Source organism: Schistocerca nitens, unplaced genomic scaffold, assembly GCF_023898315.1.
Source record: "Schistocerca nitens isolate TAMUIC-IGC-003100 unplaced genomic scaffold, iqSchNite1.1 HiC_scaffold_468, whole genome shotgun sequence".
In the NCBI taxonomy this organism is placed as follows: Eukaryota; Metazoa; Arthropoda; class Insecta; order Orthoptera; family Acrididae; genus Schistocerca; species Schistocerca nitens.
In genome coordinates, this window is record NW_026046001.1 from 4,616,772 (window position 1) to 4,633,629 (window position 16,858).

Consider the following 16,858-nt stretch of genomic DNA (forward strand, 5'->3'; position numbering starts at 1 on the left):
ACAACTGCTACCTTGACTCCATAATGGATTATATCATATCGAAAAGATATCGAAAAGATATCGAAAAGTATCGAAATGATATCGAAAAGTATCGAAAAGATATCGAAATGTATCGATATATCGAATAGTATCGATATATCGAATAGTATCATTATATCGATAAGTATCGATATATCGAAAAGTACCGATATATCGAAAAGTACCGATATATCGATAAGTATCGATATATCGATAAGTATCGATAAGTATCGATATACCGATAAGTATCGATATATCGATAAGTATCGATATATCGATAAGTATCGATATATCGATAAGTATCGATATGTCGATAAGTATCGATATATCGATAAGTATCGATATATCGAAAAGTATCGATATATCGAAAAGTATCGATATATCGTAAAGAATCGATATATCGTAAAGTATCGATATATCGAAAAGTACCGATAATCGAAAAGTACCAAAAAGATATCGAAAAGTACCGAAAAGATATCCAAAAGTACCGAAAAGATATCTAAAAGTACCGAAAAGATATCGAAAAGTACCGAAAAGATATCGAAAAGTACCGAAAAATTTTCGAAAAGTATCGAAAAGATATCGAAAAGTATCGAAAAGATATCGAAAAGTATCGTAAAGATATCGAAAAGTATCGAAAAGATATCGAAAAGTATCGATGTATCGATAAGTATCGATATATCGATAAGTATCGATATATCGATAAGTATCGATATATCGAAAAGTATCGATATATCGAAAAGTATCGATATATCCATAAGTATCGATATATCGAGAAGTATCGATTTATCGAAAAGTATCGATATATCGAAAAGTATCGATATGATATCGAAAAGTACCGAAAAGATATCGAAAAGTATCGAAAAGATATCGAAAAGTATCGAAAAGATATCGAAAAGTATCAATATATCGATAAGTATCGAAAAGATATCGAAAAGTATCGATATATCGATAAGTATCGATATATCGAAAAGTATCGATATATCGAAAAGTATCGATATAACGAAAAGTATCGATATATCGAAAAGTATCGATATATCGAAAAGTATCGATATATCGATAAGTATCGATATATCGATAAGTATCGATACATCGATAAGTATCGATATATCGATAAGTATCGATTTATCGATAAGTATCGATATATCGATAAGTATCGATATATCGAAAAATATCGATATATCGTAAAGTATCGATATATCGAAAAGTATCGATATATCGATAAGTATCGATATATCGATAAGTATCGATATATCGAAAAGTATCGATATATCGATAAGTATCGATATATCGATAAGTATCGATATATCGATAAGTACCGAAAAGATATCGAAAAGTACCGAAAAGATATCGAAAAGTACCGAAAAGATATCGAAAAGTACCGAAAAGATATCGAAAAGTACCGAAAAGATATCAAAAAGTACCGAAAAGATATCGAAAAGTACCGAAAAGATATCGAAAAGTACCGAAAAGATTTCGAAAAGTACCGAAAAGATATCGAAAAGTACCGAAAAGATATCGAAAAGTACCGAAAATATATCGAAAAGTACCGAAAAGATATCGAAAAGTACCGAAAAGATATCGAAAAGTACCGAAAAGATATCGAAAAGTACCGAAAAGATATCGAAAAGTACCGAAAAGATATCGACAAGTACCGAAAAGATATCGAAAAGTACCGAAAAGATATCGAAAAGTATCGAAAAGATATCGAAAAGTATCGTTAAGATATCGAAAAGTATCGTAAAGATATCGAAAAGTATCGAAAAGATATCGAAAAGTATCAATGTATCGATAAGTATCGATATATCGATAAGTATCGATATATCGAAAAGTATCGATATATCGATAAGTATCGATATATCGAAAAGTATCGATATATCGAAAAGTATCGATATATCGAAAAGTATCGATATATCGATAAGGATCGATATATCGAAAAGTATCGATATATCGATAAGTGTCCATATATCAATAAGTATCGATATATCGAAATATCGATTTATATATATATATATATCGATATATCGATAAGTATAAGTATATATCGATAAGTATCGATATATCGATAAGTATCGATATATCGAAAAGTATCGATATATCGATAAGTATCGATATATCGATAAGTATCGATATATCGATAAGTATCGATATATCGATAAGTATCGATATATCGATAAGTATCGATATATGGAGAAGTATCGATATAACGAGAAGTATCGATATATCGAAAAGTATCAATATATCGAAAAGTATTGATATATCGATAAGTATCGATGTATCGAAAAGTATCCATATATCGAAAAGTATCAATATATCGAAAAGTATCGATATATCGAAAAGTATCGATATATCGATAAGTATCGATATATCGAGAGGTATCGATATATCGAAAAGTATCGATATATCGAAAAGTATCGATATATCGAATAGTATCGGTATATCGAAAAGTATCGATATATCGAAAAGTACCGATATATCGATAAGTACCGATATATCGAAAAGTACCGAAAAGATATCGAAAAGTATCGAAAAGATATCGAAAAGTAGCGATATAATATCGAAAAGTATCGAAAAGATATCGAAAAGTATCGAAAAGATATCGAAAAGTATCGAAAAGATATCGAAAAGTGTCTATATATAATGAAAAGTATCTATATATAATAAAAAGTATCGATATATAATGAAAAGTATCGATATATAATGTGAAAAGTATCGAAAAGATATCGATAAGTATCGAAAAGATATCGATAAGTATCGAAAAGATATCGATAAGTATCGAAAAGATATAGATAAGTTTCGAAAAGATATCGAAAAGTATCGAAAAGACATCGAAAAGTATCGAAAAGATATCGAAAAGTATCGAAAAGATATCGAAAAGTATCGAAAAGATATCGAAAAGTATCGAAAAGATATCGAAAAGTATCGAACAGATATCGAAAAGTATCGAAAAGATATCGAAAAGTATCTATATATATCGAAAAGTATCTATATATATCGAAAAGTATCTATATATATCGAAAAGTATCTATATATATCGAAAAGTATCTATATATAATGAAAAGTATCGATATATAATTAAAAGTATCGATATATAATGATAAGTATCGATATATAATGATAAGTATCGATATATAAGTACCGAAAAGATATCGAAAAGTACCGAAAAGATATCGAAAAGTACCGAAAAGATATCGAAAAGTATCGAAAAGATATCGAAAAGTATCGAAAAGATATCAAAAAGTATCGATATATCGATAAGTAATGAAAAGATATCGAAAAGTATCGATATATCGATAAGTATCGATATATCGAAAAGTAACGATATATCGAAAAGTATCGATATAACGAAAAGTATCGATATATCGAAAAGTATCGATATATCGATAAGTATCGATATAACGAAAAGTATCGATATATCGAAAAGTATCGATATATAGATAAGTATCGATATATCGAAAAGTATCGATATATCTATAAGTATCGATATATCGATAAGTATCGATATATCGATAAGTATCGATATATCGATAAGTATCGATATATCGATAAGTATCGATATATCGATAAGTATCGATATATCGATAAGTATCGATATATCGATTAGTATCGATATATCGATAAGTATCGATATATCGATAAGTATCGATATATCGCAAAGTATCGATATATCGATAAGTATCGATATATCGGTAAGTACAGAAAAGATATCGAAAAGTACCGAAAAGATATCGATAAGTACCGGAATGATATCGAAAAGTACCGAAAAGATATCGAAAAGTACCGAAAAGATATCGAAAAGTACCGAAAAGATATCGAAAAGTACCGAAAAGATATCGAAAAGTACCGAAAAGATATCGAAAAATACCGAAAAGATTTCGAAAAGTACCGAAAAGATATCGAAAGGTACCGAAAAGATATCGAAAAGTACCGAAAAGATATCGAAAATTACCGTAAAGATATCGAAAAGTACCGAAAAGATATCGAAAAGTACCGAAAAGATATCGAAAATACCAAAAAGATATCGACAAGTACCGAAAAGATATCGACAAGTACCGAAAAGATATCGACAAGTACCGAGAAGATATCGAAAAGTACCGAAAAGATATCGAAAAGTATCGAAAAGATATCGAAAAGTATTGAAAAGATATCGAAAAGTATCGCAAAGATATCGAAAAGTATCGAAAAGATATCGAAAAGTATCGATATATCGATAAGTATCGATATATCGAAAAGTATCGAAAAGATATCGAAAAGTATCGATATATCGAAAAGTATCAATATGTCGAAAAGTATCGATATATCGATAAGTATCGATATATCGATAAGTATCGATATATCGAAAAGTATCGATATGCCGAAAAGTATCGATATATCGATAAGTATCGATATATCGATAAGTATCGATATATCGATAAGTATCGATATATCGATAAGTATCGATATATCGAAAAGTATCGATATATCGATAAGTATCGATATATCGATAAGTATCGATATATCGAGAAGTATCGAAATATCGAAAAGTATCGATATATCGATAAGTATGGATATATCGAATAGTATCGATATATCGAAAAGTATCGATATATCGATAAGTATCCATAAATCGATAAGTATCTATATATCGATATATCGATAAGTATCGATATATCGATAAGTATCGATATATCGATAAGTATCGATATATCGATAAGTACCGATATATCGATAAGTATCGATAAGTATCGATATATCGATAAGTATCGATGTATCGAAAAGTATCGATATATCGAAAAGTATCGATGTATCGAAAAGTATCGATATATCGAAAAGTATCGATATATCGAAAAGTATCGATATATCGAAAAGTATCGATATATCGAAAAGTACCGATATATCGATAAGTACCGATATATCGAAAAGTACCGAAAAGATATCGAAAAGTATCGAAAAGATATCGAAAAGTATCGAAAAGATATCGAAAAGTAGCGATATAATATCGAAAAGTATCGAAAAGATATCGAAAAGTATCGAAAAGATATCGAAAAGTATCGAAAAGATATCGAAAAGTGTCTATATATAATGAAAAGTATCTATATATAATAAAAAGTATCGATATATAATGAAAAGTATCGATATATAATGTGAAAAGTATCGAAAAGATATCGATAAGATTCGAAAAGATATCGATAAGTATCGAAAAGATATCGATAAGTATCGAAAAGATATCGATAAGTATCGAAAAGATATAGATAAGTTTCAAAAAGATATCGAAAAGTATCGAAAAGACATCGAAAAGTATCGAAAAGTTATCGAAAAGTATCGAAAAGATATCGAAAAGTATCGAAAAGTTATCGAAAAGTATCGAAAAGATATCGAAAAGTATCGAAAAGATATCGAAAAGTATCGAAAAGATATCGAAAAGTATCTATATATATCGAAAAGTATCTATATATATCGAAAAGTATCTATATATATCGAAAAGTATCTATATATAATGAAAAGTATCGATATATAATTAAAAGTATCGATATATAATGAAAAGTATCGATATATAATGATAAGTATCGATATATAATGATAAGTATCGATATATAAGTACCGAAAAGATATCGAAAAGTACCGAAAAGATATCGAAAAGTACCGAAAAGATATCGAAAAGTATCGAAAAGATATCGAAAAGTATCGAAAATATATCGAAAAGTATCGAAAAGATATCAAAAAGTATCGAAAAGATATCGAAAAGTATCGAAAAGATATCGAAAAGTATCGATATATCGAAAAGTATCGATATATCGATAAGTATCGATATATCGAAAAGTATCGATATATCGAAAAGTATCGATATATCGAAAAGTATCGATATATCGAAAAGTATCGATATATCGATAAGTATCGATATATCGATAAGTATCGATATATCGATAAGTATCGACATATCGAAAAGTGTCGATATATCGAAAAGTATCGATATATCGAAAAGTATCGATATATCGTAAAGTATCGATATATCGAAAAGTACCGATATATCGAAAAGTACCGAAAAGATATCGAAAAGTACCGAAAAGATATCGAAAAGTACCGAAAAGATATCCAAAAGTACCGAAAAGATATCGAAAAGTACCGAAAAGGTATCGAAAAGTACCGAAAATATATCGAAAAGTATCGAAAAGATATCGAAAAGTATCGAAAAGATATCGAAAAGTATCGAAAAGATATCGAAAAGTATCGAAAAGATATCGAAAAGTATCTATATATAATGAAAAGTATCTATATATAATAAAAAGTATCGATATATAATGAAAAGTATCGATATATAATGAAAAGTATCGAAAAGATATCGATAAGTATCGAAAAGATATCGATAAGTATCGAAAAGATATCGATAAGTATCGAAAAGATATCGATAAGTATCGAAAAGATATAGATAAGTATCGAAAAGGTATCGATAAGTATCGAAAAGATATCGAAAAGTATCGAAAAGATATCGAAAAGTATCGAAAAGACATCGAAAAGTATCGAAAAGATATCGAAAAGATATCGAAAAGTATCGAAAAGATATCGAAAAGTATCGAAAAGATATCGAAAAGTATCTATATATATCGAAAAGTATCTATATATATCGAAAAGTATCTATATATATCGAAAAGTATCTATATATAATGAAAAGTATCGATATATAATTAAAAGTATCGATATATAATGAAAAGTATCGATATATAATGATAAGTATCGATATATAATGATAAGTATCGATATATAAGTACCGAAAAGATATCGAAAAGTACCGAAAAGATATCGAAAAGTACCGAAAAGATATCGAAAAGTATCGAAAAGATATCGAAAAGTATCGAAAAGATATCGAAAAGTATCAATATATCGATAAGTATCGAAAAGATATCGAAAAGTATCGATATATCGATAAGTATCGATATATCGAAAAGTATCGATATATCGAAAAGTATCGATATAACGAAAAGTATCGATATAACGAAAAGTATCGATATATCGAAAAGTATCGATATATCGATAAGTATCGATACATCGATAAGTATCGATACATCGATAAGTATCGATATATCGATAAGTATCGATTTATCGATAAGTATCGATATATCGATAAGTATCGATATATCGAAAAATATCGATATATCGTAAAGTATCGAAATATCGAAAAGTATCGATATATCGATAAGTATCGATATATCGATAAGTATCGATATATCGAAGAGTATCGATATATCGATAAGTATCGATATATCGATAAGTATCGATATATCGATAAGTACCGAAAAGATATCGAAAAGTACCGAAAAGATATCGAAAAGTACCGAAAAGATATCGAAAAGTACCGAAAAGATATTGAAAAGTACCGAAAAGATATCAAAAAGTACCGAAAAGATATCGAAAAGTACCGAAAAGATATCGAAAAGTACCGAAAAGATTTCGAAAAGTACCGAAAAGATATCGAAAAGTACCGAAAAGATATCGAAAAGTACCGAAAATATATCGAAAAGTACCGAAAAGATATCGAAAAGTACCGAAAAGATATCGAAAAGTACCGAAAAGATATCGAAAAGTACCGAAAAGATATCGAAAAGTACCGAAAAGATATCGACAAGTACCGAAAAGATATCGAAAAGTACCGAAAAGATATCGAAAAGTATCGAAAAGATATCGAAAAGTATCGTTAAGATATCGAAAAGTATCGTAAAGATATCGAAAAGTATCGAAAAGATATCGAAAAGTATCAATGTATCGATAAGTATCGATATATCGATAAGTATCGATGTATCGAAAAGTATCGATATATCGATAAGTATCGATATATCGAAAAGTATCGATATATCGAAAAGAATCGATATATCGAAAAGTATCGATATATCGATAAGGATCGATATATCGAAAAGTATCGATATATCGATAAGTATCCATATATCAATTAGTATCGATATATCGAAATATCGATTTATATATATATATATCGATATATCGATAAGTATAAGTATATATCGATAAGTATCGATATATCGATAAGTATCGATATATCGAAAAGTATCGATATATCGATAAGTATCGATATATCGATAAGTATCGATATATCGATAAGTATCGATATATCGATAAGTATCGATATATCGATAAGTATCGATATATCGATAAGTATCGAAATATGGAGAAGTATCGATATAACGAGAAGTATCGATATATCGAAAAGTATCAATATATCGAAAAGTATTGATATATCGATAAGTATCGATGTATCGAAAAGTATCCATATATCGAAAAGTATCATTATATCGAAAAGTATCGATATATCGAAAAGTATCGATATATCGATAAGTATCGATATATCGAGAGGTATCGATATATCGAAAAGTATCGATATATCGAAAAGTATCGATATAACGAATAGTATCGGTATATCGAAAAGTATCGATATATCGAAAAGTACCGATATATCGATAAGTACCGATATATCGAAAAGTACCGAAAAGATATCGAAAAGTATCGAAAAGATATCGAAAAGTAGCGATATAATATCGAAAAGTATCGAAAAGATATCGAAAAGTATCGAAAAGATATCGAAAAGTATCGAAAAGGTATCGAAAAGTGTCTATATATAATGAAAAGTATCTATATATAATAAAAAGTATCGATATATAATGAAAAGTATCGATATATAATGTGAAAAGTATCGAAAAGATATCGATAAGTATCGAAAAGATATCGATAAGTATCGAAAAGATATCGATAAATATCGAAAAGATATAGATAAGTTTCGAAAAGATATCGAAAAGTATCGAAAAGACATCGAAAAGTATCGAAAAGTTATCGAAAAGTATCGAAAAGATATCGAAAAGTATCGAAAAGTTATCGAAAAGTATCGAAAAGATATCGAAAAGTATCGAAAAGATATCGAAAAGTATCGAAAAGATATCGAAAAGTATCGAAAAGATATCGAAAAGTATCTATATATATCGAAAAGTATCTATATATATCGAAAAGTATCTATATATATCGAAAAGTATCTATATATATCGAAAAGTATCTATATATAATGAAAAGTATCGATATATAATTAAAAGTATCGATATATAATGAAAAGTATCGATATATAATGATAAGTATCGATATATAATGATAAGTATCGATATATAAGTACCGAAAAGATATCGAAAAGTACCGAAAAGATATCGAAAAGTACCGAAAAGATATCGAAAAGAACCGGAAAGATATCGAAAAGTACCGAAAAGATATCGAAAAGTACCGAAAAGATATCGAAAAGTACCGAAAAGATATCGAAAAGTACCGAAAAGATTTCGAAAAGTACCGAAAAGTTATCGAAAAGTACCGAAAAGATATCGACAAGTACCGAAAAGATATCGACAAGTACCGAAAAGATATCGACAAGTACCGAAAAGATATCGACAAGTACCGAAAAGATATCGAAAAGTATCGAAAAGATATCGAAAAGTATCGAAAAGATATCGAAAAGTATCGTAAAGATATCGAAAAGTATCGAAAAGATATCGAAAAGTATCGCTGTATCGATAAGTATCGATATATCGATAAGTATCGATATATCGATAAGTATCGATATATCGAAAAGTATCGATATATATTAAAAGTATCGATATATCGATAAGTATCGATATATCGAGAAGTATCGATTTATCGAAAAGTATCGATATATCGAAAAGTATCGTTATATCGAGAAGTATCGATTTATCGAAAAGTATCGATATATAGAAAAGTATCGATATATCGAAAAGTATCGATATATCCGATATATCGATAAGTATCGATATATCGAAAAGTATCGATATATCGAAAAGTATCGATATATCGAAAAGTATCGATATATCGATAAGTATCGATATATCGATAAGTATCGATAAGATATCGAAAAGTACCGATAAGATATCGAAAAGTACCGAAAAGATATCGAAAAGTATCGATATATATCGAATAGTATCGATATATATCGAAAAGTATTGATATATATCGAAAAGTATCTATATATAAGGAAAAGTATCGATATATAAGGAAAACTATCGATATATAATGAAAAGTATCGATATATAATGAAAAGTATCGATATATAATGATAAGTATCGATATATAATGATAAGTATCGATATATAATGATAAGTATCGATATATAATGATAAGTATCGATATATAAAGATAAGTATCGATATATAATAAAATGTATCGATATATAATGAAAAGTATCGAAAAGATATCGAAAAGTATCGAAAAGATATCGAAAAGTATCGAAAAGATCGAAAAGTATCGAAAAGATATCGAAAAGTATCGATATATCGAAAAGTATCGATATATCGAAAAGTATCGATATATCGATAAGTATCGATATATCCGATATATCGATAAGTATCGATACATCGAAAACTATCGATATATCGAAAAGTATTGATATATCGAAAAGTATCGATATACCGAAAAGTATCGATATATCGAAAAGTATCGATATATCGATAAGTATCGATATATCGATAAGTATCGATATATCGCAAAGTATCGATATATCGATAAGTATCGATATATCGCAAAGTATCGATATATCGATAAGTATCGATATATCGCAAAGTATCGATATATCGAAAAGTGTCGATATATCGAAAAGTATCGATTTATCGAAAAGTATCGATATATCGAAAAGTATCGATATATCGAAAAGTATCGAAATATCGAAAAGTATCGATATATCGATAAGTATCGATAAGATATCGAAAAGAACCGGAAAGATATCGAAAAGTACCGAAAAGATATCGAAAAGTACCGAAAAGATATCGAAAAGTACCGAAAAGATATCGAAAAGTACCGAAAAGATTTCGAAAAGTACCGAAAAGATTTCGAAAAGTACCGAAAAGATATCGAAAAGTACCGAAAAGTTATCGAAAAGTACCGAAAAGATATCGACAAGTACCGAAAAGATATCGACAAGTACCGAAAAGATATCGACAAGTACCGAAAAGATATCGAAAAGTACCGAAAAGATATCGAAAAGTACCGAAAAGATATCGAAAAGTACCGAAAAGATATCGAAAAGTACCGAAAAGATTTCGAAAATTACCGAAAAGATATCGAAAAGTATCGAAAAGATATCGAAAAGTATCGAAAAGATATCGAAAAGTATCGTAAAGATATCGAAAAGTATCGAAAAGATATCGAAAAGTATCGATGTATAGATAAGTATCGATATATCGATAAGTATCGATATATCGATAAGTATCGATATATCGAAAAGTATCGATATATCGAAAAGTATCGATATATCGATAAGTATCGATATATCGAGAAGTATCGATTTATCGAAAAGTATCGATATATCGAAAAGTATCGATATATCGAGAAGTATCGATTTATCGAAAAGTATCGATATATAGAAAAGTATCGATATATCGAAAAGTATCGATATATCCGATATATCGATAAGTATCGATATATCGAAAACTATCGATATATCGAAAAGTATCGATATATCGAAAAGTATCGATATATCGAAAAGTATCGATATATCGATAAGTATCGATATATCGATAAGTATCGATAAGATATCGAAAAGTACCGATAAGATATCGAAAAGTACCGAAAAGATATCGAAAAGTATCGATATATATCGAATAGTATCGATATATATCGAAAAGTATTGATATATATCGAAAAGTATCTATATATAAGGAAAAGTATCGATATATAAGGAAAACTATCGATATATAATGAAAAGTATCGATATATAATGAAAAGTATCGATACATAATGATAAGTATCGATATATAATGATAAGTATCGATATATAATGATAAGTATCGATATATAATGATAAGTATCGATATATAAAGATAAGTATCGATATATAATAAATTGTATCGATATATAATGAAAAGTATCGAAAAGATATCGAAAAGTATCGAAAAGATATCGAAAAGTATCGAAAAGATATCGAAAAGTATCATAAAGATCGAAAAGTATCGAAAAGATATCGAAAAGTATCGATATATCGAAAAGTATCGATATATCGATAAGTATCGATATATCGAAAAGTATCGATATATCTATAAGTATCGATATATCTATAAGTATCGATATATCGATAATTATCGATATATCGATAAGTATCGATATATCGATAAGTATCGATATATCGATAAGTATCGATATATCGATAAGTATCGATATATCGATAAGTATCGATATATCGATAAGTATCGATATATCGATTAGTATCGATATATCGATAAGTTTCGATATATCGATAAGTATCGATATATCGCAAAGTATCGATATATCGATAAGTATCGATATATCGGTAAGTACAGAAAAGATATCGAAAAGTACCGAAAAGATATCGATAAGTACCGGAATGATATCGAAAAGTACCGAAAAGATATCGAAAAGTACCGAAAAGATATCGAAAAGTACCGAAAAGATATCGAAAAGTACCGAAAAGATATCGAAAAGTACCGAAAAGATATCGAAAAGTACCGAAAAGATTTCGAAAAGTACCGAAAAGATATCGAAAAGTACCGAAAAGATATCGAAAAGTACCGAAAAGATATCGAAAATTACCGTAAAGATATCGAAAAGTACCGAAAAGATATCGAAAAGTACCGAAAAGATATCGAAAAGTACCAAAAAGATATCGACAAGTACCGAAAAGATATCGACAAGTACCGAAAAGATATCGACAAGTACCGAGAAGATATCGAAAAGTACCGAAAAGATATCGAAAAGTATCGAAAAGATATCGAAAAGTATTGAAAAGATATCGAAAAGTATCGCAAAGATATCGAAAAGTATCGAAAAGATAACGAAAAGTATCGATATATCGAAAAGTATCAATATGTCGAAAAGTATCGATATATCGATAAGTATCGATATATCGATAAGTATCGATATATCGAAAAGTATCGATATGCCGAAAAGTATCGATATATCGATAAGTATGGATATATCGAATAGTATCGATATATCGAAAAGTATCGATATATCGATAAGTATCCATATATCGATAAGTATCTATATATCGATATATCGATAAGTATCGATATATCGATAAGTATCGATATATCGATAAGTACCGATATATCGATAAGTATCGATAAGTATCGATATATCGATAAGTATCGATGTATCGAAAAGTATCGATATATCGAAAAGTATCGATGTATCGAAAAGTATCGATATATCGAAAAGTATCGATATATCGAAAAGTATCGATATATCGAAAAGTATCGATATATCGAAAAGTACCGATATATCGATAAGTACCGATATATCGAAAAGTACCGAAAAGATATCGAAAAGTATCGAAAAGATATCGAAAAGTATCGAAAAGATATCGAAAAGTATCGAAAAGATATCGAAAAGTATCGAAAAGATATCGAAAAGTGTCTATATATAATGAAAAGTATCTATATATAATAAAAAGTATCGATATATAATGAAAAGTATCGATATATAATGTGAAAAGTATCGAAAAGATATCGATAAGATTCGAAAAGATATCGATAAGTATCGAAAAGATATCGATAAGTATCGAAAAGATATCGATAAGTATCGAAAAGATATAGATAAGTTTCAAAAAGATATCGAAAAGTATCGAAAAGACATCGAAAAGTATCGAAAAGTTATCGAAAAGTATCGAAAAGATATCGAAAAGTATCGAAAAGTTATCGAAAAGTATCGAAAAGATATCGAAAAGTATCGAAAAGATATCGAAAAGTACCGAAAAGATATCGAAAAGTATCGAAAAGATATCGAAAAGTATCGAAAAGATATCGAAAAGTAGCGATATAATATCGAAAAGTATCGAAAAGATATCGAAAAGTATCGAAAAGATATCGAAAAGTATCGAAAAGATATCGAAAAGTGTCTATATATAATGAAAAGTATCTATATATAATAAAAAGTATCGATATATAATGAAAAGTATCGATATATAATGTGAAAAGTATCGAAAAGATATAGATAAGTTTCAAAAAGATATCGAAAAGTTATCGAAAAGTATCGAAAAGATATCGAAAAGTATCGAAAAGTTATCGAAAAGTATCGAAAAGATATCGAAAAGTATCGAAAAGATATCGAAAAGATATCGAAAAGTATCGAAAAGATCGAAGAAAAGATATCGATAAGTATCGATGTATCGATTAGTATCGATATATCGATAAGTATCGATATATCGAGAAGTATCGATATATCGAAAAGTATCGATATATCGAAAAGTATCGATATAACGAAAAAAATCGATATATCGAAAAGTATCGATATATCGAAAAGAATCGATATATCGATAAGTATCGATAAGATATCGAAAAGTATCGATATATCGAAAAGTATCGATATATCGATAAGTATCGATATATCGATACGTATCGAAAAGATATCGATAAGTACCGAAAAGATATCGATAAGTACCGAAAAGATATCGAAAAGTACCGAAAAGATATCGAAAAGTATCGAAAAGATATCAAAAAGTATCGAAAAGATATCGAAAAGTATCGAAAAGATATCGAAAAGTATCGAAATGATATCGAAAAGTATCGAAAAGATATCGAAAAGTATCGATATATCGAAAAGTATCGATATATCGATAAGTATCGATATATCGATAAGTATCGATATATCGAAAAGTACCGATATATCGAAAAGTACCGATATATCGATAAGTACCGATATATCGATAAGTATCGATAAGTATCGATATATCGATAAGTATCGATATATCGATAAGTATCGATATATCGATAAGTATCGATATATCGAAAAGTATCGATATATCGTAAAGTATCGATATATCGAAAAGTACCGATATATCGAAAAGTACCGAAAAGATATCGAAAAGTATCGAAAAGATATCGAAAAGTGCCGAAAAGATATCCAAAAGTACCGAAAAGAGATCGAAAAGTACCGAAAAGATATCGAAAAGTATCGAAAAGACATCGAAAAGTATCGAAAAGATATCGAAAAGATATCGAAAAGTATCGAAAAGATATCGAAAAGTATCTATATATATCGAAAAGTATCTATATATATCGAAAAGTATCTATATATAATGAAAAGTATCGATATATAATTAAATGTATCGATATATAATGAAAAGTATCGATATATAATGATAAGTATCGATATATAATGATAAGTATCGATATATAAGTACCGAAAAGATATCGAAAAGTACCGAAAAGATATCGAAAAGTACCGAAAAGATATCGAAAAGAACCGGAAAGATATAGAAAAGTACCGAAAAGATATCGAAAAGTACCGAAAAGATATCGAAAAGTACCGAAAAGATATCGAAAAGTACCGAAAAGATTTCGAAAAGTACCGAAAAGATTTCGAAAAGTACCGAAAAGATATCGAAAAGTACCGAAAAGTTATCGAAAAGTACCGAAAAGATATCGAAAAGTATCATAAAGATCGAAAAGTATCGAAAAGATATCGAAAAGTATCGATATATCGAAAAGTATCGATATATCGAAAAGTATCGATATATCGATAAGTATCGATATATCCGATATATCGATAAGTATCGATATATCGAAAACTATCGATATATCGAAAAGTATTGATATATCGAAAAGTATCGATATACCGAAAAGTATCGATATATCGAAAAGTATCGATATATCGATAAGTATCGATATATCGATAAGTATCGATATATCGCAAAGTATCGATATATCGATAAGTATCGATACATCGATAAGTATCGATATATCGATAAGTATCGATATATCGATAAGTATAGAAAAGGTATCGAAAAGTACCGAAATGATATCGAAAAGTACCGGAAAGATATCGAAAAGTACCGAAAAGATATCGAAAAGTACCGAAAAGATATCGAAAAGTACCGAAAAGATATCGAAAAGTATCGAAAAGATGGTTATCACATTTAGCATTCAACCGCGATTTTTTATATATATTTTAACAACGCGTTTCGAGAGACAATGCTCTCATCATCAGGTTGTAAAATCTATGTCGCGAAATTAAACGTACTAAAAAGACAAAATACCATCACCAATAGTTGGTGGGTCCATAAAGTAAAAAAGAATTAAAAGTATATTGGACTGTGGGTCCTCGTCTTGTTAAAATATATATAAAAAATCGCGGTTGAATGCTAAATGTGATAACCAGTATAACGACAACTGCTACCTTGACTCCATAATGGATTATATCATATCGAAAAGATATCGAAAAGATATCGAAAAGTATCGAAATGATATCGAAAAGTATCGAAAAGATATCGAAATGTATCGATATATCGAATAGTATCGATATATCGAATAGTATCATTATATCGATAAGTATCGATATATCGAAAAGTACCGATATATCGAAAAGTACCGATATATCGATAAGTATCGATATATCGATAAGTATCGATAAGTATCGATATACCGATAAGTATCGATATATCGATAAGTATCGATATATCGATAAGTATCGATATATCGATAAGTATCGATATGTCGATAAGTATCGATATATCGATAAGTATCGATATATCGAAAAGTATCGATATATCGAAAAGTATCGATATATCGTAAAGAATCGATATATCGTAAAGTATCGATATATCGAAAAGTACCGATAATCGAAAAGTACCAAAAAGATATCGAAAAGTACCGAAAAGATATCCAAAAGTACCGAAAAGATATCTAAAAGTACCGAAAAGATATCGAAAAGTACCGAAAAGATATCGAAAAGTACCGAAAAATTTTCGAAAAGTATCGAAAAGATGTCGAAAAGTATCGAAAAGATATCGAAAAGTATCGTAAAGATATCGAAAAGTATCGAAAAGATATCGAAAAGTATCGATGTATCGATAAGT

General features: G+C 28.5%; 3 protein-coding genes across 3 annotated transcripts; all 3 read left to right on the top strand.

Annotated features, from left to right (window-relative positions):
* The first annotated feature begins 23 nt into the window (after window positions 1–23).
* LOC126232264 (golgin subfamily A member 6-like protein 7) lies at window positions 24–1,742 on the top strand. The gene is made up of 3 exons (XM_049942553.1): window positions 24–109; window positions 427–628; window positions 1,356–1,742. The coding sequence occupies exons 1-3, from the start codon at window positions 24–26 to the stop codon at window positions 1,740–1,742; spliced, it is 675 nt and encodes a 224-aa protein (XP_049798510.1).
* Window positions 1,743–2,205: 463 nt separating this feature from the next.
* On the top strand, window positions 2,206–7,691 carry LOC126232266 (golgin subfamily A member 6-like protein 7). The gene is made up of 10 exons (XM_049942554.1): window positions 2,206–2,267; window positions 2,485–2,624; window positions 2,739–2,999; window positions 3,141–3,276; window positions 3,718–4,250; window positions 5,160–5,441; window positions 5,583–5,763; window positions 6,066–6,243; window positions 6,325–6,606; window positions 7,305–7,691. Exons 1-10 carry the CDS (start codon window positions 2,206–2,208, stop codon window positions 7,689–7,691), a joined length of 2,442 nt encoding a protein of 813 aa, XP_049798511.1.
* Window positions 7,692–8,170: 479 nt separating this feature from the next.
* Window positions 8,171–15,923, top strand: LOC126232267 (structural maintenance of chromosomes protein 2-like). Its single transcript, XM_049942555.1, has 15 exons — window positions 8,171–8,232; window positions 8,414–8,600; window positions 8,694–8,985; window positions 9,147–9,516; window positions 10,244–10,350; window positions 10,749–11,235; window positions 11,913–12,032; window positions 12,345–12,779; window positions 13,322–13,394; window positions 13,499–13,812; window positions 14,011–14,126; window positions 14,408–14,603; window positions 14,880–15,046; window positions 15,168–15,451; window positions 15,753–15,923. The coding sequence occupies exons 1-15, from the start codon at window positions 8,171–8,173 to the stop codon at window positions 15,921–15,923; spliced, it is 3,381 nt and encodes a 1,126-aa protein (XP_049798512.1).
* The last annotated feature ends 935 nt before the right edge of the window (window positions 15,924–16,858 follow it).